We start from the raw sequence: 24,580 nt of genomic DNA, 5'->3' as shown, positions 1-24,580 counted from the left end.
GAAATGAGAAGTAAGTCCATCTTAGCTGGTGCCGTTAATGTTCCAATTGAACCAACATCAAATGTTGACTCACGAACGACAAACAATATTGTCATAAAGAACTATAGTTCGGAGTGTTTGAAAGAAAAAGAACCAGATCTTAAGTCGGTGAATTTAAACACAGCTTCAAACGCTAACACTACATCAGATGTTAAGTTAGAGTATCCACCACTGGACCAAGTTCTTTCAAGAGAAGCCAACGACAATCCTTACACAAATGTTCAAACAAATCCTTCAGATAACGTAGACCATTACCTTCTTCAGTTATACCAAACAATTTTACTCAAAGACGATAAGAAGCTTTTGACAAATCTTATAAGTAAGAACCAAATAATTCTAACAAAGGAGGACCTTGAAAATGTTATATCACGAATAACAGGAAAGCAATGTGTCATTGACTATCTCGACCCTGAAATCGAATGCTGTGGTCAAACGCCAATATTCATGAAAATAGGTAACATCCGCATCATTGAAACACCAGGAACTACAGGAGTTGAGTTTAAGTATAAATATTCGAACGAGTATACAAAACTTTCAACAGAATATGAGCTTTGTTTGAAATATGTTTTAGTAAATTAAAGCAACTTATAGTATCTATCCAAAACTTCTTCAACAGTATCGAACTCATCTTCATAATGCAAACCTAATCTTATTGACTTGGTGCAGTTTTCACTAACACAATATTTTTCTGTTCTCTTGACTGACATAACTAACTCATTTGTTTCATCAAACAGCAACAACCAAAGTTCATGACCTAATACATAACATTCATACTTTATATTTTTAGCTCTGAGTTCTCTTGTAAGCCGTTGCATTTAATATTTTCTAAAAAGTCAACTTCAACAGTCATTCGCACTGGTGCCTTCAGTTCTACCGGCTCTCCTTGAAAGTCAACAAGTCTGAATTGCATGTCTTTCAAATTATGAGGACTAATGCGAACCCATTTACCTAAATGAGTTGCTATGACAGGAACGTTTGGAATGAACATTGAATTTACTTCATAACAGAAGGATTTATATTCTACTGAACCTTTACTATTAACTCCTGAAATACCTGTGACATTAGCTATTTTTGACTCAACGTACAAACAATTACCATAACATACGTATGGAACAGATTTCATCTCAATCGTTTTGTCAACACTTTTCAAAGGAAATGTCATATGGTATGCTCCCAGAAGCAATTGAACTCTATGACTCATTCTTGGTATCTTAAACTCCTTCGCATAACTGAACTTCAAAACTCCTGCAATAAGTTTAACATTCATTAAGTTTTCTTCGTTATCCTTGTTTATTGTAGTACTTATGAGAGCATTTAACACTCCAGCTAATGTTTCCATCTTATATTCTACATTATTGTGAAATCTTATTTCATGCTTCTTTCCATCTATTTCAAGCTCCATGAAATCTGTTTCATCTGTTATAACGAATGAAGCGATAGTATTGAAGTCAACCATTCTGAATGCAAGCGCTTCATTCTGTAGACCTAAGTTTGTTTGTAGCTTTACTGTCCCGTATTCGTTTGGGTCTGTACTTTGCAAATAGAACAACATTTTATTCTCATTAAAATATGAGTATAGCTGCATATGCGTATGAAGCTGACAGAGCTAAACTTTTATATTTTGGTCAATACTCTCTCACACTTACTGACAAATATATTGTTATCAGTGATGGAAATACCGAGAAATACATAACATGGAAGGACTATGAAAAGTTTGACCCTATTTTAACTCCATGTACTATGCCATTCATTGTAAATGGTGAAGTTGTCATGAAGAACGACACAACAGTATATAAGTCTGTTCATGAAGCATTAGAATATATGTTGAATTATAATCCCGAAAGATTTGATCCAAGCACTACGCCATGTGCAATGCCTTTTATTAAGGACGGTGAAATCGTAAGAGTTCCGGATTCAACGGTTTACACAGCTGTTCAAAACAGTTTACAAAACATTTTAGCGAATATCTTTAATTCAGAAACTACAGAAATAAAATTACCGTATATAACAGATGCTAAAGAAATTAAATCAAAAACGACAACGTTATTTACGTCACTTAATGATTTAATGACATATATCATTAATATTCCTGCACCAACTACAGCATTTGATCCAAACTCGACGGTTTGCAGTGTACCTTTCATAAATGACAGTTCATTAATTACTTTAAGGGATTCGACAGTAAATGAATCATTAAAGGCGTCATTAATGAAAATCATTGATTTTAATTCATTCACGAATACATATAATTCATTCATTAATGTTTCATATGCTTCTAAAGAAGGTGAGCCAAAAACTATCGATAAAGCGGTGTATGAAATAAAAGCATCAACGACGAAATTGAATTCGTTAACTTTTGACGGTGATAGTTTCGTTAATGACATAACATCGGGGAAAACAATTTTAACGAAAGAATACTTAAAATCTCATGTTAGTGAGTTCGTTGAAATTGAAAAAGAAGGTGGAATTAAGTTCGATCCACTGAATTTCATTTTCAGCTTAGCGAATGCGGGTATTAATTTTGCTGAATGGACAACAATACAGAGTGAAATAAATGCAATATGGACGTTTTTGGGGTCAAAAGCGGGAATGGGTGAGCTTGTAAATGCTGCAAGAACATTAGGTGAAACAGGAAATTTTGTAGATGGTTTTAAAAGACTTGTTTCAAATGTTTTAACAAACACAAAGAAATTATTTAGATATACCATACATAACGGTCAGATTTTCGAACAGATAGCAACAAACCCTCCGGTTATGGCTGCGTTGATGATGGTTAGAGATATAAAACCACGTAACGACGGGAACGAAGAACATGAACAACAGGATACTGGTCGGGTTATTCGAGACATTAAAAACGTGTATCCTGAAGTTATTGATTTATTTAGAGGTGTTAATGATTCGATTTCAAATCATTCTATAACCCTTGATGAAGAGAATAAATTAACAGATTATATGTTCGTCATTATTGCAGAATTAATGAAGAGAATAAATGAAAAAGGAATTGGTGATATCATTAATGTCAGCGATGTAATGATGAAAAGAAATTTTGACTCATTATTTACAAAACCGAAAACAGAATATAGTCTTTATGACGTAATTACCGAATTAATGAAAAAGATTAATGATAATAAGAGTTCTGGCGGAAGAGTTGAATTAGAAGTGAATGATGTTAATGAGAAATTAGCCGAAAAAGCAGACAAAAATGAGCTTTTAGCTCTGAGTGATAAAGTCAAGAACCACGTTCATTATATAACTTCAGACGAACAGATTATAACGAACTACCATGGATATTTAACACGAAGTGATGAAGCGAAGACAAAAAATGTTAATGAAAGAAGATATAAATACATTCGTGCTAAAGGTTATGACATAAGCTGTACTGTACAGTATGATGTAGCTTGAAGTTCATTTATATCGGAGATGTTGTGTTTATGAGATTTCAAAACTTTGTTCGTTGCTTCAAGTTCAACTTTGTCAGCTTTACTTTTAATAGCATCTTCAAACGTTATTTTTGACTTAACTCTCAAAGTAAAATCTTGGTTCAACTAATACACCGTTAACATTGAAAGTAGAGGCATAAATTTCACCGGTATAACCAAATGCTTTGGTGCTTTAGCTACATCATACTGTACAGTACAGCTTATGTCATAACCTTTAGCACGAATGTATTTATATCTTCTTTCATTAACATTTTTTGTCTTCGCTTCATCACTTCGTGTTAAATATCCATGGTAGTTCGTTATAATCTGTTCGTCTGAAGTTATATAATGAACGTGGTTCTTGACTTTATCACTCAGAGCTAAAAGCTCATTTTTGTCTGCTTTTTCGGCTAATTTCTCATTAACATCATTCACTTCTAATTCAACTCTTCCGCCAGAACTCTTATTATCATTAATCTTTTTCATTAATTCGGTAATTACGTCATAAAGACTATATTCTGTTTTCGGTTTTGTAAATAATGAGTCAAAATTTCTTTTCATCATTACATCGCTGACATTAATGATATCACCAATTCCTTTTTCATTTATTCTCTTCATTAATTCTGCAATAATGACGAACATATAATCTGTTAATTTATTCTCTTCATCAAGGGTTATAGAATGATTTGAAATCGAATCATTAACACCTCTAAATAAATCAATAACTTCAGGATACACGTTTTTAATGTCTCGAATAACCCGACCAGTATCTGTTGTTCATGTTCTTCGTTCCCGTCGTTACGTGGTTTTATATCTCTAACCATCATCAACGCAGCCATAACCGGAGGGTTTGTTGCTATCTGTTCGAAAATCTGACCGTTATGTATGGTATATCTAAATAATTTCTTTGTGTTTGTTAAAACATTTGAAACAAGTCTTTTAAAACCATCTACAAATTTCCTGTTTCACCTAATGTTCTTGCAGCATTTACAAGCTCACCCATTCCCGCTTTTGACCCCAAAAACGTCCATATTGCATTTATTTCACTCTGTATTGTTGTCCATTCAGCAAAATTAATACCCGCATTCGCTAAGCTGAAAATGAATTCAGTGGATCGAACTTAATTCCACCTTCTTTTTCAATTTCAACGAACTCACTAACATGAGATTTTAAGTATTCTTTCGTTAAAATTGTTTTCCCCGATGTTATGTCATTAACGAAACTATCACCGTCAAAAGTTAACGAATTCAATTTCGTCGTTGATGCTTTTATTTCATACACCGCTTTATCGATAGTTTTTGGCTCACCTTCTTTAGAAGCATATGAAACATTAATGAATTATATGTATTCGTGAATGAATTTTAAAATCAATGATTTTCATTAATGACGCCTTTAATGATTCATTTACTGTCGAATCCCTTAAAGTAATTAATGAACTGTCATTTATGAAAGGTACACTGCAAACCGTCGAGTTTGGATCAAATGCTGTAGTTGGTGCAGGAATATTAATGATATATGTCATTAAATCATTAAGTGACGTAAATAATGTTGTCGTTTTTGATTTAATTTCTTTAGCATCTGTTATATACGGTAATTTTATTTCTGTTTTCTGAATTAAAGATATTCGCTAAAATGTTTTGTAAACTGTTTTGAACAGCTGTGTAAACCGTTGAATCCGGAACTCTTACGATTTCACCGTCCTTAATAAAAGGCATTGCACATGGCGTAGTGCTTGGATCAAATCTTTCGGGATTATAATTCAACATATATTCTAATGCTTCATGAACAGACTTATATACTGTTGTGTCGTTCTTCATGACAACTTCACCATTTACAATGAATGGCATAGTACATGGAGTTAAAATAGGGTCAAACTTTTCATAGTCCTTCCATGTTATGTATTTCTCGGTATTTCCATCACTGATAACAATATATTTGTCAGTAAGTGTGAGAGAGTATTGACCAAAATATAAAAGTTTAGCTCTGTCAGCTTCATACGCATATGCAGCTATACTCATATTTTAATGAGAATAAAATGTTGTTCTATTTGCAAAGTACAGACCCAAACGAATACGGGACAGTAAAGCTACAAACAAACTTAGGTCTACAGAATGAAGCGCTTGCATTCAGAATGGTTGACTTCAATACTATCGCTTCATTCGTTATAACAGATGAAACAGATTTCATGGAGCTTGAAATAGATGGAAAGAAGCATGAAATAAGATTTCACAATAATGTAGAATATAAGATGGAAACATTAGCTGGAGTGTTAAATGCTCTCATAAGTACTACAATAAACAAGGATAACGAAGAAAACTTAATGAATGTTAAACTTATTGCAGGAGTTTTGAAGTTCAGTTATGCGAAGGAGTTTAAGATACCAAGAATGAGTCATAGAGTTCAATTGCTTCTGGGAGCATACCATATGACATTTCCTTTGAAAAGTGTTGACAAAACGATTGAGATGAAATCTGTTCCATACGTATGTTATGGTAATTGTTTGTACGTTGAGTCAAAAATAGCTAATGTCACAGGTATTTCAGGAGTTAATAGTAAAGGTTCAGTAGAATATAAATCCTTCTGTTATGAAGTAAATTCAATGTTCATTCCAAACGTTCCTGTCATAGCAACTCATTTAGGTAAATGGGTTCGCATTAGTCCTCATAATTTGAAAGACATGCAATTCAGACTTGTTGACTTTCAAGGAGAGCCGGTAGAACTGAAGGCACCAGTGCGAATGACTGTTGAAGTTGACTTTTTAGAAAATATTAAATGCAACGGCTTACAAGAGAACTCAGAGCTAAAAATATAAAGTATGAATGTTATGTATTAGGTCATGAACTTTGGTTGTTGCTGTTTGATGAAACAAATGAGTTAGTTATGTCAGTCAAGAGAACAGAAAAATATTGTGTTAGTGAAAACTGCACCAAGTCAATAAGATTAGGTTTGCATTATGAAGATGAGTTCGATACTGTTGAAGAAGTTTTGGATAGATACTATAAGTTGCTTTAATTTACTAAAACATATTTCAAACAAAGCTCATATTCTGTTGAAAGTTTTGTATACTCGTTCGAATATTTATACTTAAACTCAACTCCTGTAGTTCCTGGTGTTTCAATGATGCGGATGTTACCTATTTTCATGAATATTGGCGTTTGACCACAGCATTCGATTTCAGGGTCGAGATAGTCAATGACACATTGCTTTCCTGTTATTCGTGATATAACATTTTCAAGGTCCTCCTTTTTAGAATTATTTGGTTCTTACTTATAAGATTTGTCAAAAGCTTCTTATCGTCTTTGAGTAAAATTGTTTGGTATAACTGAAGAAGGTAATGGTCTACGTTATCTGAAGGATTTGTTTGAACATTTGTGTAAGGATTGTCGTTGGCTTCTCTTGAAAGAACTTGGTCCAGTGGTGGATACTCTAACTTAACATCTGATGTAGTGTTAGCGTTTGAAGCTGTGTTTAAATTCACCGACTTAAGATCTGGTTCTTTTTCTTTCAAACACTCCGAACTATAGTTCTTTATGACAATATTGTTTGTCGTTCGTGAGTCAACATTTGATGTTGGTTCAATTGGAACATTAACGGCACCAGCTAAGATGGACTTACTTCTCATTTCATATAGAATAAAAACCTTTTATATGTATGAAATGAACAATATACTCGACAAGGGTTTGAATGTAAAGCTAACGAATGAAAATATTGTTGAATTCACTGAGACAGGAGCTGTGTATAAAGATGTAGAACTACTGAACAAAAGAGCAAAGGGAAGAAGCAGGAATATGAACAAAGGGTGGAAGCCTATAAAAATTTATGTCAATGATGGCTCAGGAGGTTCAAACATAAAGTATGCAGAAAGTTATAGAGTTTATGCTCTCAAAGGTGAAAAGCCTTCATTTAAGAACAGCTATTCTAACGCATATCCTCAAAAGCTAACGGATGGGGAAGTGGATGATATGAATGACAGCAAAAATATTAACAGAAATGGCGACAGAGATGCATGGAATTTGTTTACCATCAGTCAATTGAAGGTTAAGCTTTAAAATAATGTTGGTCGTTCCCATGGAATATTTTTGACTTTAATGGTATTAGTCATGATATGAATCTCAAGGTATGAACGAGGAGAGATGAGAGACTTATATGCTTCCCAAATTTCTTCAAAAGGTAATGTTATACCTGACTGTTTCCAAATGAGTTCAATATCATAGCGTGAGAAACCTTGAAAGATAACGAAGTCAGTTATGAGACGTTTTATGTTTAAAGCAAGAAAACGCCATGTTTGCATAAGTATTGCTACAGTTAAATGGTAATGTCTGACTTTAGTAATGATGTTAGCTAATGGTGAGTCTGGTTTTGAAACTAAACCTTTACCAGCGAAGTCGTCGCAAACGAGCAGAGTGTTTGAAGGATACTTTTTGAAGGGGTATTTTGAAAGTTTTGATAGAATGTAGTTTGTCAGTCGTTTCATATCGTAAACTCCTGAGTACTGACGTAAGTGGTGTTTGTCAATAATTCTTTCCATTTCTTCCGAGGTCTTTTGCATTCCTGACTGTATGAACTCTACGATGGCATAATATTTTCTCTTACGTCGAATGTAACGTTGAAGAAATTCAATGAGTTCACTGTCTGGAACTTTAACGACAGAGGCTTGAACTTTTGACATAAATGTTTTCGCTGTTGAATCCATAGAGTCTGAAGTTGCTGATATAATGATTTGGTCATAGTAAGAGTCATTTCCTAAACGCTCTGTTATGAGTATATGACGAATGAGGTTAAATGTCTTACCTGAACCCATCTTTCCACAATAGAAATACACACCATTTGAACAGAACTCATAATCTTTGCTGAAAGGAAGAATGAGAGAAGAGTTAAGTTTATCTGTGGTTTCATTCATGTCTTCATCTACGTCATGTATTAAATGCTTCATTTTATCTCCATTAAAAATGCAAGTCAGAAATATTCAGAACATAGCACCGAGTCTAACTGACAAGAGTATAAAGATATACTATGAACACGTTATGATGAAACCTACCAAAATTCAAGAAAGTCAGTATACTTATGAATATCCAAGGCACTGGGTAGAGTATGTAGGAGGTGAGAAAGCTATTGAAATAAGACAAGTTAGAAGTATTCCAGCAGGAAGGACAATATTATTGAAGAACTTTAATGTTTTGAGATATAATGATGAAACAAAGAAGCAAGATAGTTTCCCTGTTGCTGTGTATGTGAACTTAGATACAGGAGATGACATGAAAGTTTTTAATACAAAGCTTCAAACAGTAGTGAGAGAACAACTTACTGCGGAAGGACATCCATTACCTTCAGAAGTTACCATAGCATATAATTTTGAAACAAACTCAATAGATTTTAAAGTCATCTCTGCAAAGAAGTCAGGATTTACATTTAATGAAGCAGATGTATATTCGAATGAAAACTTCAAAGCTATTGCATGGTTAGATAATGACGATTGCTTTAAGAAAATATTTAAATTCAGTGACTCAAAGATGTCAATAGATGACCTTCGTGGAATGTTACCATCGACATTTACAGTAGAAGGTTCAGCAGGATTGCTTACAAGATTGTCAATTGGTGGTATTTGGTCTCGTGAGAACATTGTTATAAAATCCAGTATAAGTGAATTTGCTGAAGAATCTATATTATGTCTTTCAAACTACATGTATTCGCCGCCGAAGCATTATAGTATAACAAACTTTGTCAGTAAGTTTAACATAAGACTTGTCGAACCTTCTTCAATGAAAGATGTTGTGCTACCTAAAGATGGAAAGGATGGACTCATTATTGAGATGATTTTAATAGCATATTAAATGAGTTTGTTCTTGAAGGTCATTCATGATGAAATAACTGTTGTAGAAGATGTTAGCAATTGTTCAGACATTTTGAAGCGAATAGATGAGATAAGAAAGAAGTTAGATAGACCGCAAAGCGGTGAGGGCGAAGCCCGTGAGAACGCTTATGTTTCATTGACTTTCTCCAGTAACGAGAACTTTTATGAGATAATATTGAAGAGAGATGATTTTAATATGGGGTAAATGGTAGCTTGGGCAGCTTTAGGCGCAATGGGAACAAAAGCATTAGCATTTGGAGCAAAAGCACTTGGAGCTTATGACGCAGTAAATAAAATGAGTGGAGGAAGGGTTTCAAAGACATTAGATGCAAATAAAGGAAAGATTGGAGGCTGGGTTGCAAAGAAGTTAAGATTAAATAAAATAGGGCTCATAAATAAAGCATCCAATTTGGTTGCGACTGAGTCAGAAAATGCTTTAGGAAAGGACGATGAGTTTGCAAAACATGCAAAAGACTTTAATGACCAGATGAAAGGTGAAACAATGCATTTAAATAGAGTCGATGGAACTAAAGAAAATGTTTCTTCTCCACCAGTAGTTCTTCCGTATGGTCCCTATGGAATGTATGGAAACCCTTACGAAAGACCATTTGACCCATTGACTGGTGGAAGTAACTGGTATCATTACGGACGAAGAAGAAAGACAGTCAAGTTGGAGACAGACGTGAAGAAAGCAACTAAAAAGAAACCAAGGAAGAGAGTTATAAAGCAATGAATTCAACAGGGTGAAAAAACAGGTGAAAAAAGAGGTGAGATCTCACCACTTCACCTAAATTTATTTTTGTGCTATGTTTTCATACGTGTGAGGGTGGTGATATTATTAATTTTTAAGTTTATTTTTTATTTTATTTTTATATAAATGACGAAAACTATTGAGATAACAAACTACAACGGTCATGAGTTCAAGAATTTGTTCTTCGTTCCTCGTGAAAATACATTCTATCAGATACGAGGGAGAAAGGGTAAAGTTAGTTTGAGCGTTTATGACTACAAGCATAATGGAAAGTTTATACAAGCAATAGATACAAACGGTAAGCGTGTTTCATTAGCTTTGTCAAAACTTACAGGTATAAACTATGACAGTGATTTTGACCTATATGAAGAAGAAAGTGAGTCAGAAGATTATGAGCTGTTATATGAAGCACAGCAATGGGAGGAGTTGCAATACTTTTGTAAGTGAGAACGTTTATTTTTTACAGTAGTAAAGTCGTTTGTGAAAACATTAGTGAGGTGAAGTGGTTGGCGGCTTTATAAATATTTAAGGTTAAGTTAGTGTTGTCGTTTGTGTTGTAAAATATACGTTAACGGTTTCGTAAAGTGTCAAATTCACATAACAGGGGTACGGTGGAACGCAGTGCCGTCGTACCCTTGTTATGTATACTAACTGTATGAAATGAACATGGCTGAGGGAAATATAACACCTGACGTTCTAGAACATTTATCTCAAAGAACTACACAGAACCATAGAGATGGTATATTTTGTGAAGAGTTTAGAAAGAAAGTTAGGGAGAGAGAAGGAAGAGAACCTATTGTACATGACCTTGCAAACGAAAGTTTGCAAAATGTCATAAAAACTTACTTTGCAGACAATGAACTGAGAAGGGATGAATATTTAAGAAAACTCAAATGGACAGTACCAAATGAAATGTTAGTATTGAAAAACATGTTCCATGACAAAATAAAACCAACTACAGAAATAAATGACGCAAGACTGAAACGTTGGGTAAAAGCTTTCCCATTCACAAAAGATATTATTGGTTACATGAAAAGAAAACCAGAATGGCTACAAAAACATATATTTGGAAACGAGCTTATTCCATATGGACAAGCTCTGTTTGAAGAGCTTGAACCGGAAACTCAGGAAAGAGTCATGCAAACAATAAGCGAAGACTCAAATACAAACTATGACAAAATCTTTCTAGGATATAGGTTACCTGAGATGGGCGACCAGAGCCCAAGGGCAAAAAGGACATGGGAAATTTACAACATACTAGGTGAACATGAGGCAAAGATGCAACAACTTGAAGCAGAGGGCAAGTTACCAAAAGCAACACCAAAGAAGAAGAGAAGAGTAGAACAAAGTGAAAGTAGTGAAGAAGTAACTTCATCTAGTGAAAGTAGGCAATGAAGGAAAAAGAAGAGTTAAAAACTCAGTCAGGGAGAAAGTAAAGCTTGGTAAGAGTGGGTTCTATTATGACAAATAAATCCAACTATTCTATATTTTTACCCATATGAAATGTACGCCGCTCAGAATATAACGCCAACAGTTTTGGATGCCATGAACGGAAAATGTTTCCGAATGGTATAACGAATGCGACAATGCCATTAGAAGGTCAGAAATAGTTCCTGGAACTTACGAATATACAACTGCTGTTTCTTATGGAAACGTAGGTGAGTTTGGAGAAGGTTCTTCAACAACAGTAGATATTGCTTGCGACAGGTTTCACATTATTTCTATTGACAACTCATTCTTATACGTGGACAAGACATTGAAATAAAACCTTCTGCCAAGTTGTCTGACAAGAAAGGTTGCAATGGAATTTTCTATGTCGGATACCAATATGCTCCAGAAGTTTTCATGGGATATAAGATATATTCTAACTCTGACTTAGTTCAAAACAGTAACATGGGCTAAACTATGAATGGTTCGCTTTGAGAAACTCAGTACAACCACAAGCTAGAGAACAAACAGACCAGTATGCAACTATTGAGAAAATAAGAAGACTTGACCCTAACGTTCCAGGAGTTTATGTTAACCTTTCTGGACAAACTGCAGCAGCAGTAACCAAAGTAAAACTGAAACTTAGAGTTCCTTTGTCATCTTTCCTCATCTTTAGGTTCTTAAGATACTTGCCCAACTGGGCAGGAAAAATTTCTATCGAACTTACTCCAAGCAAAAATAACTTAGTCATTGCACCAACACAAGACCCATTCACTATTACAGACGTAAAGGGAACAAATCAAACGTCATTCGCCGAATTTTGCAAAAAGACAAAGTTGACTTAGACTTTGGTTTCTCAAACTTCAACAATGAAGTAAACTATTATTTCAATGCTGCTGGAACTGCTTGGGACCCAGTTAAGTTTACATTGCGAACAGTTTGAATGCAAGAGAATAGAAAGCAGACTTGCAGTCTATATGTTGACCATATATTTCAAATGCTTTAGCTGCCAAATATATTGCAGTTCCACTTATGTTCCCTATACACCAAATATCTGTCAAAGACTTTGCAGGTGAAGTTGGAAACCAAAATCCAGGAGCCGCAGATGCAAGAACAGATATTGTTTTTAACAACTGCAATGAAACATGCAGATACTATGTTTGTTACTTTCAGACGAACTATAAATGACTATTCTTGTTTCTACAACCCTGGTATTAAATATCATATAAACATAGATGGCAATATTATCCAAGAGAAGAATATTCTACAGTTGAGGATATGAGGTCATACAACTTGACATTAGATGCTATGAACTTTAACAACAACTTCAAACAACTATTTAACCCTGAAATGCAAAGTTCTATTATGCCATATGTGAAAGTATGGACTCATACAGGAGGTCAAAAAACTCAATATACAAATGGAGACCGTTCAAACTTTTGGCTTGGCATTCCATTTGCTGACTCAGAAGACTTTATGGGTGTATTTCAACTGTGGTACAGTTCAAATACAATATACTGTGACAGAGACGGTCCAGATGAATTGAAAGCAAAGAAGTTTACAAAACCAATAGCACTTTTCACGGAAGAATGCTCTTTGAAGATTCGTTCGATGAAACCTGCTGGGGCTCCTCAGATTGTGGTCATAACGAAGCTTCCATCGAGCAGATTTTGGCAGCAGTCAGATAGGTTGTTCTTGAACTAACTTCTTCTCCGTCAAATATATGACAGTACGCCAGTTGTTGACATAATATTTATTTTATAACTTTCCTTTAGTAAAATATCTGTAAAGTTGAAGTTATATTTTGTCTGCTTCAAGAACTTCACCATTTCAGTTATACAACTTTCTTTGCTTTATGAAAATATTTTGGTTCAGCAAATATTGCACTTTCTCTATAACATCTTTCCATTGTTGTGTAAAGAAAACTATTCTGTCAATGTATTTGTATTGTTTGTGAGTATAAACTTTGTTCTGCTTCAATTCAATAAGAATATCCGAATACGTCCATTTTTTATCTAAGTAAAAACGTCATTTCCGAAAAATAGCAAAGCGTAAGTGTTTCAAAGAGTTTAATGGCGGTGCAGATGTGAAGTTAAATTACCAACCACTCAAAACAAAAAGCATCAAAGTGTTATTGTCAATGTCAAAGACAGAGATGTGAAGTGGGGAAAACCATACGGAGACGAAGATGGTATAACAATTGTTCTGTAAAGAAAACAACATATCCTGAAGTTAACAGAGACTTAAGTTCTGTTGCAGATAATTCGAAAATGACACTACCAACAACTGAAGAACAAACTTCAAACTCAGGAGAAGATTTGTCAAGCTTTAAGTATAATGTTAAACTTGGTCGAAACCAACCCTGTAAAATGAACTCATATGTCATTGCACCTCATGAAGTTTTGAAAGAAACTATTGAAACTTTTTGACAGAGGCAGACGATACATAAAAAAATCAAAGAAATAGAACCCGACATTGGTTGCTGTAGGCGTTCATCAACAGACCGCTCATAAATTCATTGACAAAGATATACGTATGAAATAGGAGGTGAAACGCTTGAACTAAAATATTTAGTCTCCCAGACGTATATGAAATAATTATTTGACGCCACAACATTCAATTAAATTGTATATTCTAAGATAAAATTGGCAGAAGACAAAATTGTTTACTATTACGACTAAAACACCTGAGTCATGTAATTCATTAAACAACAAAACTTTTACAAAGTCCTCAAAGGACCAGATATATGTAAACAATAACCTGTAACACAATGACGACTAAAGACTTGGTATTTGCGCTTTTGACACCAGAAGACTTTATTGTTGTGAATGGAGTAAAAAATACTCCTTTTGAAGGATACGTTACTCAGATATTACCACAACAGGTTTTGTTGACTTATTTAAATACTTTTAAGTACGGGTTGGTAACATGTGCTGGCAACTAGAGAGGTTTCATTTATGTTTGGATGCTCCGGACTGAGTTTTATATAAACGATATGAGCTATAATACAAAAACTTATTTCTGGTTTTTACTACCAACAGTTCCTTAACAGGGAAAAGGTGTCATACAAGAATGTCTATTTCCATTGACATTTAAGCACACCAATCTATATATTGTTTTCAAACTTAGGTTCAAAAGTGGTTATTCGAATGTCGACAGAAACGTATTATGACCCAAGATACTTATTGCGATATAAACAATACTCTTTCTCGTGCTTGTTGGCCTATTGTTCTTCGAATGACACGAATTTTCAACCTTAGTGAACTCCCAAACACTTTGGCAAGGATATAACGTTGACATTAGTTGACCGCAAAACTTCTGGTTCCTGTAAATTTTTATGTCCATATGTATTTGTCATTGACGGCAGGAAATTTTCCGATTGGAAGATGCAACTGGTGAAGTATTGTATTACAGAACAACTTCAACAAACAAAATAGCCTCAAGAGACAAACCAAATGCAACAAATGGAACAAAACAAGTCAAGCAATAACAAAAAAAATTTATCTTTATATTTCTATAAAAATGTACAAATAGATGTTTCAGATTTGTTATGACTTCCAGCAATTCAGAAATATTGTGTCCATTTTAGGAGACTATAACAAAGCAGTCAAGAGGAATTTTTGAAACGTTATCATTTATGTGTGACTCTGCCCCAGAATGTTTATGTCAGGAACAGAAATATGAGATAATTTGTCCTTTAACCAAACGAAGAGCATTAAACAAAGTGTCTGAACAGACTGTAGGACGAAAAACTTAAGAAAATAAAAGTTCGTACAAGTTGGGAATGCAAGATGTTTAGATGTCTGTGGAGGATATCTTAATGTCAAACTTGGAAGCATTTTCTCAGATTCGTGGTATAAAGGTTATTTTATACGACCCTCTCCCCAATACTTACCTATTCATCCTATCCTCAACTCGGACTTATAAATTGATGAACAACGATAGGAGAATAGCGAACAGAACAACTACATCATCATAAGAAGCTGTGGTACCCCGTAAGAACCATGTCAACCGAAACTAATACTATGGCAATGACAACGAACAAGAGCCCTACATATGAGTCAACCACCAACCCCACTGACTAACAAAAGCAAACAGGCCATCTCCATTCTCGCCTCTCCACCCCACTTATTGCTGCTAACTTGCAAGGGCAACCAACTAGCAGTCCCACCAATGAAGATCACATGCCGGTTAATCCACCGTCCCTCACCACACTTGTCCGCAGCATTGGCAGTCCACTATTACATCCGTCCCGTTGAACCCCGTACGCCGCACGGATATCACCCTACACTCAAGGAAACATTACGACAGTCAACCTAGATCAATCATCTCACGGTTTTCTCAAGTGCTTCCCAGCTTATATCCAGCCATTGAGAGCGTTCTATCTTAGACGTACAACTAATCGAACGTTATTTCGTTCACGTTCCTCTGGTCACACGTCGCCCGGGGTATATGGCGGCGGCACATATATTAATAGCCGGTCCCCTTCACCTAGCAACCTCGGCCAACCGCTTCCAACAACACCCACCACACACGCGCACCAACAACCGACGCCAGCCCCCGCCCCTCACACACACTCCCGCCTCTACCCAACAACCCGGCACACCACGCACTATAGCCCACAATCCAACCCAATAAAATACAGCCCAATACTTCGCCCCGTAACCGCGAACACACCGCCAAAGCCACCGCACCGCCACCCACGCCAGCAACACCACAAACCCCCACCCACCACACCCATACACCCACACCCAAACCCCTACCCACCCATCAACCACCACCCCCAAAACGAATCAAAAACCACCAACCCACTCAACACCCCAACTCCACCCACCCACACACCAACCCCAGCCAACACCCAACAAACACCAACCAACACACCACCAACCCAACCAACAACACCAAAACCCACACCACACAACAAAACCAAAACAACACCACCAAAACCACCCCAACCACCAACCCCAACCCAAGCCAAACCCAACACAACCCACAACCCCCCACCACCACACCGACGACACCAACCCACACAACCCCACCACACACCACAACACAACAACACACCACAAAACCCACACCACCACACAACCCCAAACCAAACACCAACCACACACAAAACCAAACCCACCCAACCCACACCCAACACCACCCCAAAACCACACCACAACACAAACCCACCCCACCACACCAAAACACCCAACCGCTACAAACCCCCACACACCCACCCACAACCCACACCACACCCAACAACAACACACACACCCAACCCACCAACACAAACCACCAACCACCACCCCACAACCCCAAAAACCCCCACCACACCCACCCAACCAACCCCCACCCACAAACAACAAAACAACCCCACCACACACAACCACACCCAAAACGACACACCCCCCCACACACAACAACCACAATCTTATGACTCTCGGTTTGCAAAATAATCACTCACCTCAAACTCCACCAAAAGTGCTAACAACTGAAACTGTCTCATTATAATTGAGAAAACAAGGAACTGGGTAAGAAAATACTTTCTTACAGATATCTTATGCAAACTGTTAGAAGAAGTTATTCGAATCCGCGAAAATATAAGACAAACTTCTAGAAACATTACTGTCGCAAGTTTGCTAACTCCTCATAGAGAATATTGAAACTTATAGTTTGCCAATGACTTCAACAGCTATAGAATACAACAAAAAGTTTTGAACTCAGATGCTTTAAGAGTCTATATAACAGGACAAAGTTGGAAGTTGTTGAAAGAAAGTATAAAGCCACCAAAGAGTTTGTGAAAATTGTTGCAACTTATACATTACTTGGTTTCAAACAATGCTGTTCCGATGAAGTTTAGAAAGTTCTGACAGAGATATGTTAGTTGTCAAACGTTCAGATTCTATATGCAAGATACAGAATATTGACGACTTAGCAGAACCTTTGACATCTGGAACTTTTACAACCACTTGTTCATTACATATTTCATGGACATTAGATTATTTCTAAGTTCAAATCCAAGACAACAATCTCCACCATACCCGAAGATGCAGACAAACATTGTTAGAGCAAAACAAGCAGTGGTATATGAACTGTTCATAGAAGGAAAAGCGAACTTTAGTTTATTCCAATGAAAAGTTCTATTCTATATTATGCATGAATATAAACAATATTGTCCGAAGGAATATGCTTATATGGGCAGCTTCTAAACGTACATTCTTGGCAAATTCAAAAGTCTTTTTAGGACGTTACAGACATGGCTGTACTATACACAAGAAAAATTTTTCTGAGTAAAATTAAAAAAAAATATTTTTTGTAATCCGAATAGAAAAGATGACGAAATTCATTCTCGGTAAACAAGTACATTCAGGACTTAAAGAAGAACTCGAACCCATTACCCAACAAATGTTGAATTCGATTTACTTCTTACCATTTTGAAAAGTCTTCATATCAGCAAAGTTTTGGACATCGAACCAGCGTTGTTTGCTATTGTGGGACTAACAAAATTAGCTGCGAAAATTTGAAGACTTAGACTAGAAGGTTTGTTAACAGTCAAAGAAAGTTTTTGACAGAGGTTCTCAAACCTTAAAGAAGGCAAAGCATACAAGACTTGTTAGTTAACCTTATGACCAAAGAAGACAGAACGACTATGTAATATTATGAGTCAAAGTTGTTAGAATGTTCAAGGTAAATTGGGTAAAAAGCATATTAGATCTAAGCCAGTGTGATTACTTCCTAAAGAGGAAGAAGAAACCATGACATTGACCCAGAAAATGTTCCTAAAATAAAATTTTATTTTTACATGGTCCAAATTTCTTTTTCTCGTGGAAACTGGTTCAGGTTCTTGTCTTCTCTTTCTACTTTTTTTCCTTTCTTCTTTTCTTCTTCTTCTCTGGTGTGAGAATATGTCAAATTTCTTTCAGAACCATATCTAGTAAAAGTTCTTTGTCCTTTAATATCTTCATCTATTCTGTTTTCTATTTCATCTTTCAAGAACACCGCATGTAGTCTTCATTTGCATATCTTAAAGAAACTTTGTTGGAACTTCATCTTTCCAATCGGCCGTCATCTCTGTCAACAAGTCTGTCATTGACAAATTTTTAAGACCTGCTCTTTGTAATTTATTATTGGTTCTTTGTTCATATTCCCAGAGAAACAGAACCTTTAGAACAAATTCACCTTTCTTGTTTACACTATGTAAAGATTTTTGGTCGGCAGATGTCTTCTGCTGTCAAAAAAGTTTGTCTCGGAATATAGATAGCGCAAATCGCTAGACATTTTCTAAAAGATAAAAATTTGTAATTTCTAACAAAATATGTTAGAAAAAAAGTTTGCTGACATTGACAAGAAAAATTTGAGAATTGTTTTAAATTAAGAACAAGAGGAAGTTAGAGAAATGCTCAGGATAAAGCCCTATTACATGGACAAGTTCTTATATTGCTCAGAATGGTTATAACAGGTCTAATTGCACCACCTGGATCTGGTAAACTATTTCACTTATTCTATACCAAATGCAAGCCTGCCACACACAACAAGAACTAGGATAGAAGAACCCATTCTATGAGTTAGTTGTTATTTGTTTCGACTTCTTGGTCAATTTGACCAAAACGCTCAATTCGTTCAAAAGTATTATAAAAGAAGTCAAGTTTAAGGTTATGTATAAAAGTGATACTGAGTGTTAGATTGATAAAGAACGTTACCAAGAACGAGTTTTGAAGTATAATGCTATCAAATGAGTATATAAATTCTAAGATTTAAAAGACCCAATAGGAGGAAATGCAGATGAGAATATTAGAGGAGAAACACTTCAGAAACAAACAGAAAGAGATAGAATACATTTCGGAAGAAATTGCAATCTACGATGGGAAGACTTTACCCTCATAGATGGTTTCTTATCTTCAGATGATTTCGCCTCTCATCCTTTGTTAAAGAACAGAGAACAAGATATGTGTTCGAATTTCTTAAGAAGCCTCAGATTACTTACATCTCAGCTGTCATTGTGTACAGACAGCAAAGAGTTTAAGTAAGGAATGTTTTAAAAGAATAACTTTACTGACATAAAATACTTTTCCCCGGATTGTCCGAGACGAATTTCATGGAATTATGAAAGAGTCCATGGCAGTAAGTTTGAACAGACATGAACTATGGGAGAAGTACAAAGTCATACAAGGACCCTCATACTATCTTTCAGAATTCATATCTATGCGAACAAAGTTTCAAATTGTGGTTAAATGGTCAAGCTGGAAAATAAAGAGTTCATCTACCCTACTTGTTTGAAGTTGCACAAATACTACTTTGTATTTTTTCTTTCAGTAATGTTAAGAATTCTTCTTTGAATGTAAGTATTGTACAATCTTTATATTCATAGGTGTTTGAAGGTAAACGTATCTTGAACTATTTGTTTCAACATCTTCATTTGGGGTCATTGAAATCGTTAAGTTTTCGCGATAGAACCAATTCTGTCAGATTTGTAAATCTTAGCAAGGTCGTAAAAGCTTTTTGTTGATTTCTTCTGACTAAATGCAACCATAACCATGTCACTGTCTCATATCTTCAGTCTATAAATATATATAATTATGATCTTTCCAATTAACAACCTATTTACCAGACTTGTACCCCGGTACCGAAACGTGGTATTCTTTTCTGAAGGCTTTTGTCTTATTGCTTCATATGACTTCCATCTTGCTTGAAGTTTCTTTTCCATCTCTTCACGTTCTGCTTTATATAGTTCATCTAACATCATGAAAATAAACAAGCATAACGAGGTGAAGCCCACATTGCTTACAGCATTTTATTAAAGTCTATGAATATGAATAACCTTTCAAACCAGGGCCAAATTCTTGCGATTTTCGTACGGAATCTCTTCTCTCGGTTTTCCACGAGGAAGCAATCATATGAGGAAATTCTTCTAAAAGTTCTTTTGTCTGTTGGTTTTTCAAACCAATGATATGCTTGCTTTGTAGAACGAGAGCATTCATTATACTTTGCATCTGGTACATATCGTCTTGAACCGAAACGAATGAGGCGAAGTTGTTTGTCATAAGATATTGTATGTATTCGTATTCTTCATTATGGCTTCATGGACTATAACTGTTGTTGTGGTTCTCTTGTTGTTGACATTACTGTCTTTACATACAAGATAAAAAAAATAAATAAAAATAAAACTAACTTTTTTTTCTAACTAATATGAATTCATTATTTTTGTGCTGAATTCAACTAAAAAATATATTTTAGGGTAGATGGTTAGATCTAACCCGATATCTAACCTCATTTCTACCCCAGTTATTTTATAAAACGTTTTACATGGTAAAAACGTTATTTTTGGAATTTTTGTGAAAACCTTCACGGTTTGACACAGCCCTAAAAAATTATATTTTACATCAGGAATTACATAAGCGATACTGTGCCGTGAACTTAAATACAATATAAATTTTAGGGTAGATGGTTAGATCTCATACCCGTATATACACCTCATTATCCTTCACCCTCTATGAATTTTCATGAAATTATAATATTAATGTATTTCGTTAAGCCACTTATGTGCCGTCAGTCAGTCAGTCAGTTATATGAAATTTACACCAAAAAATATTTTTAGGTAGATGGTTAGATCTAACCCGATATCTAACCTCATTTCTACCCCAGTTATTTTATAAACCATTTTACATGGTATAAACGTTATGAATTCGTGAGATTCTAAACAGTTTTGTAGCTTCTATTTCTTCGCTGAGAGTATCAAAGGAATTTTAACGATACCGAAAGTTTCTTCATATACTTCTTCTTGACGTCAGATAGAAGGAAATCGTCAGCAGTTGGATAGTGTTTTGTTCAGAAATGACAGCATGTCCATTTTATTTATCTACCGGCTTCTCTGCTTCTTTCTTTAAGTCAGCATAGTCGTTTCGCAATTCCTTCTATCTCGTTGACTGAGTAGTTATATTTCTTTTATGCTGCTTTACATTTTGAGACACATTGCGAGATCATTTCTTGCTATATCACATTGAAAAAAACCAGCTAGAACAACCAAGGCGTCAATGGTTTTCTTTAACTCAAATGGTCCTGCTGGTTTTTATCATTCCCACACTGGATCTTCACTTCCATTCCCCTTACCTCTTCGTATCTTCATATCTATCTGCCCATACACATTTTGCAACTTAATGAAAAACAACGTTTCGTATGTCTAAATAACTGACATCCGATTTATATATGTCACAGAGATGTTTCTTAAAATATCTAGACCTGTCGCACAAATCTTTCCGTCCATAACTTATGGGTTGCTAATGAATATCCTACTGAAACTCATTAGTTACTTCGGTCACCGTAATGACCACTCCCTTTATTACACTTAGAGTCGAGTTAGTTGGTTTCACTTCATTTCATCGAAATTCAGGAATATGTGAGCTTTTGTTGTTTGTAGATTTCAGGCAATATGGAGTCAAATGAGTCAATAATGTCCCTGCATGTCATAAAGATATTGGCTTCATTTTCTTCAATCCTGATCATATGCCGGTACAGTCTAAATTACTTGTTTACAAAGTTCTTGCTTTATTATATTGTTATTTCTGTTTCAAAGTAACATGCGAAGGAGAGAATGAAGCTTTCTCATCTCTACCTCTCAACTTATAGATGTCTTGGATTCATGATAGACGTAAGTTGTGGTGCTGTTGTTTGATATTGCTTGTTGTGCCGATTGTTGATTGAGATCATATCTTTTTGATACAAAAAAATAAAAAAATAAAATATAAAATAAAACTAACTTTATTTTCTATCTTAAGGAAAATCATGAAAATTAAAACATGAGAAGGTAGATATACGGGTTAGATCTAACCATCTACCCTAAACATTATTTTTGGTGTAATTTCATTGACTGACTGACTGACTGACGGCACAAGGTGGCTTAACGAAAACATTAATATATAAAAATTCATGAAAAATTCAAGACCTTTGGGTCTCGCCGCTTAGCGGCTGAGGGTAGAAATCGGGTTAGATATCGGGTTAGATCTAACCATCTACCCTAAAATTATTTTTGCTGAATTCAGCAACAAAAGAACGAGGTCAGGATGTATGTAATACCTTTGAATTCATTTATAACGCCCTTAGTAAGCTCATAAAATGCTTGTTTTAGGTCGAGCCACTTTTGGCTCCACCGTATTCTTTCAACCAACTCCATTTCCTGCATGAATTTTGATAAAAAAGCAACAGTCCGAAATTCCGGCGGTTGCATATATTTTCACAAAATGCCTTATAATACTCTTCCCAGGACTTATTTTCCAACAACTTTCTAAAGTCTTTCCTAAACTGCTGACACATATTTGTTGCATTAATGTACTATCCTTGTCTCTACGTAAGACTTCAATACGTTATAAGTGCCTTTTGTGAATGTTTCGCCATTAGATTTATTCGTGAAACGTTTTTGCTTTCGACTGACATTACTGTTCTCTAAACATTACCAAAATAAACACACAACAAAAAAAATAACCACTAAACATAAAACTAAACTTACTTATTTATCCCACTCTTACATGGCAATGGACATGAATTCAAGTAAAAGGCCGGCATAAGAAACTCGCGAGATTAGAACCTAATTCGGGCTATCTAACCATCTACCCTAAACATTATTTTTGGTGTAAATTTCATTGACTGACTGACTGACTGACGGCACAAGGTGGCTTAACGAAAACATTAATATATAAAATTCATGAAAATTCAAGACCTTTGGGTCTCGCCGCTTAGCGGCTGAGGGTAGAAATCGGGTTAGATATCGGGTTAGATCTAACCATCTACCCTAAAAATTATTTTTGCTGAATTCAGCAACAAAATGAACGAGGTCAGGATGTATGTAAATACCTTTGAATTCATTTATAACGCCCTTAGTAAGCTCATAAAATGCTTGTTTTGAGGTCGAGCCACTTTTGGCTCCACCGTATTCTTTCAACCAAAACTCAAGAATTTCCTGCATGAATTTTGTATAAAAAGCAACAGTCCGAATTCCGGCGGTTGCTATATTCTTCACAAAATGCCTTATAATACTCTTCCCAGGACTTATTTTCCAACAACTTTCTAAAGTCTTTCCTAAACTGCTGACACATATTTGTTGCATTAATGTAACTATCCTTGTCTCTACGTAAGACTTCAATACCGTTATAAGTGCCTTTTGTGAATGTTTCGCCATTAGATTTATTCGTGAACGTTTTTGCTTCGACTGACATTACTGTTCTTACATACAAAATAAAAAAATAAATAAAAATAAAACTAACTTTATTTTTTCTATCTTAAGGAAATTCATGAAAATTCGTGAGGGTAGAAATGAGGGTAGATATCGGGTTAGATCTAACCATCTACCCTAAACATTATTTTTTGGTCCGGGAACAACTTTCTCTCAATTGGAGCTGTAGCATACTCTTTGCGTAAGCGGTTCAGACCTTCTTCGAAGTCTTGGTCTCTCTTCGATTGAGATTGGAATTGGAATTGCTGGGGTGGAGCTTGCTGGAACAACCAAGGGTTGGGGAAGTAAGGCATAGGCTGAGGAGGGTAGTTCGGGAAGCCTTGTGGTGGGTAGTAACCTTGAGGTGGAAATTGGTAGTAATTCGGAGGTACTTGCTGGAACTGAGGTTGCTGAGGAGACTGTTGTGGTTCTGCAGCTTTCGGTTCTTCTGGCTTTGGAAGGCATTCAGGAAGAGGAACGTCAGTCATCCGTTTGTGTCCTGTCGGAAGGAAGAACTTTTTCTGTCGGAAGGAAAAACTTTTTCTGTCGGAAGGAAGAACTTTTTCTGTCGGAAGGAAAAACATTTTCTGAAGTTCGACCAAAAAGTTCTCAATTTTCGAAAATTTGAATGGTTTACGGACGGACAACTGGAAGAGTTCTTCCTGTCGGAAGGAAAAATTTTTCCCTTTGTCGGGAAAATATTTTCCTGTCGGATGGAAGAACTTGGAATGCAAGAAAGACTTCCTCAGGCAGAATGTAAAAGGCAAGCTTGTTAACGGTTGGATAACGGGAAGGGCTGCCTTGAATCTCGAGATTTCGACTGGAATTCCAATTGAGGTACCAGAAGGCACTCCTTTCGACGACATAAAGCAAGCAAAGAAAGAAGCCATTATAAAGTTCTT

General features: G+C 35.6%; 8 protein-coding genes and 2 pseudogenes across 10 annotated transcripts, besides 2 other annotated features; 7 read left to right on the top strand and 3 right to left on the bottom strand.

Moving 5' to 3' along the window:
- Positions 1-10,713: part of a mobile genetic element that runs on past the window's edge.
- Positions 4-618, top strand: TVAGG3_0677390 (uncharacterized protein; the record flags this gene model as incomplete). Its single annotated transcript, XM_051242612.1, has 1 exon — positions 4-618. One exon carries the CDS (start codon positions 4-6, stop codon positions 616-618), a length of 615 nt encoding a protein of 204 aa, XP_051089199.1.
- Positions 2,248-3,441, top strand: TVAGG3_0677380 (uncharacterized protein; the record flags this gene model as incomplete). The annotated part of the gene is made up of 1 exon (XM_051242611.1): positions 2,248-3,441. The coding sequence occupies one exon, from the start codon at positions 2,248-2,250 to the stop codon at positions 3,439-3,441; it is 1,194 nt and encodes a 397-aa protein (XP_051089198.1).
- On the bottom strand, positions 4,223-5,275 carry TVAGG3_0677370 (annotated as a pseudogene). The gene has a single exon. A coding segment is annotated over exon 1 (1,053 nt).
- On the top strand, positions 5,494-6,270 carry TVAGG3_0677360 (uncharacterized protein; the record flags this gene model as incomplete). The annotated part of the gene is made up of 1 exon (XM_051242610.1): positions 5,494-6,270. The coding sequence occupies one exon, from the start codon at positions 5,494-5,496 to the stop codon at positions 6,268-6,270; it is 777 nt and encodes a 258-aa protein (XP_051089197.1).
- Positions 7,504-8,358, bottom strand: TVAGG3_0677350 (protein of unknown function, DUF4106 family; the record flags this gene model as incomplete). Its single annotated transcript, XM_051242609.1, has 1 exon — positions 7,504-8,358. One exon carries the CDS (start codon positions 8,356-8,358, stop codon positions 7,504-7,506), a length of 855 nt encoding a protein of 284 aa, XP_051089196.1.
- TVAGG3_0677340 (uncharacterized protein) lies at positions 8,510-9,289 on the top strand (the record flags this gene model as incomplete). The annotated part of the gene is made up of 1 exon (XM_051242608.1): positions 8,510-9,289. A coding segment is annotated over one exon (780 nt), but the record flags the coding sequence as incomplete, so codon positions are not given.
- Positions 9,290-9,514, top strand: TVAGG3_0677330 (uncharacterized protein; the record flags this gene model as incomplete). The annotated part of the gene is made up of 1 exon (XM_051242607.1): positions 9,290-9,514. One exon carries the CDS (start codon positions 9,290-9,292, stop codon positions 9,512-9,514), a length of 225 nt encoding a protein of 74 aa, XP_051089194.1.
- A 7-nt stretch (positions 10,714-10,720) lies between the features above and the next one.
- Positions 10,721-11,398, top strand: TVAGG3_0677310 (protein of unknown function, DUF4106 family; the record flags this gene model as incomplete). The annotated part of the gene is made up of 1 exon (XM_051242606.1): positions 10,721-11,398. A coding segment is annotated over one exon (678 nt), but the record flags the coding sequence as incomplete, so codon positions are not given.
- A 596-nt stretch (positions 11,399-11,994) lies between these two features.
- Positions 11,995-24,580: part of a mobile genetic element that runs on past the window's edge.
- Positions 15,545-16,932, top strand: TVAGG3_0677300 (annotated as a pseudogene). The gene has a single exon. A coding segment is annotated over exon 1 (1,388 nt).
- Positions 23,804-24,568, bottom strand: TVAGG3_0677290 (uncharacterized protein; the record flags this gene model as incomplete). The annotated part of the gene is made up of 1 exon (XM_051242605.1): positions 23,804-24,568. The coding sequence occupies one exon, from the start codon at positions 24,566-24,568 to the stop codon at positions 23,804-23,806; it is 765 nt and encodes a 254-aa protein (XP_051089192.1).

This window comes from Trichomonas vaginalis, chromosome III (assembly GCF_026262505.1).
Source record: "Trichomonas vaginalis G3 chromosome III, whole genome shotgun sequence".
Lineage (NCBI taxonomy): Eukaryota > Parabasalia > Trichomonadida > Trichomonadidae > Trichomonas > Trichomonas vaginalis.
Note: the sequence above shows the minus strand (reverse complement) of the source record. Positions and strands in the feature narration are given on the sequence as shown.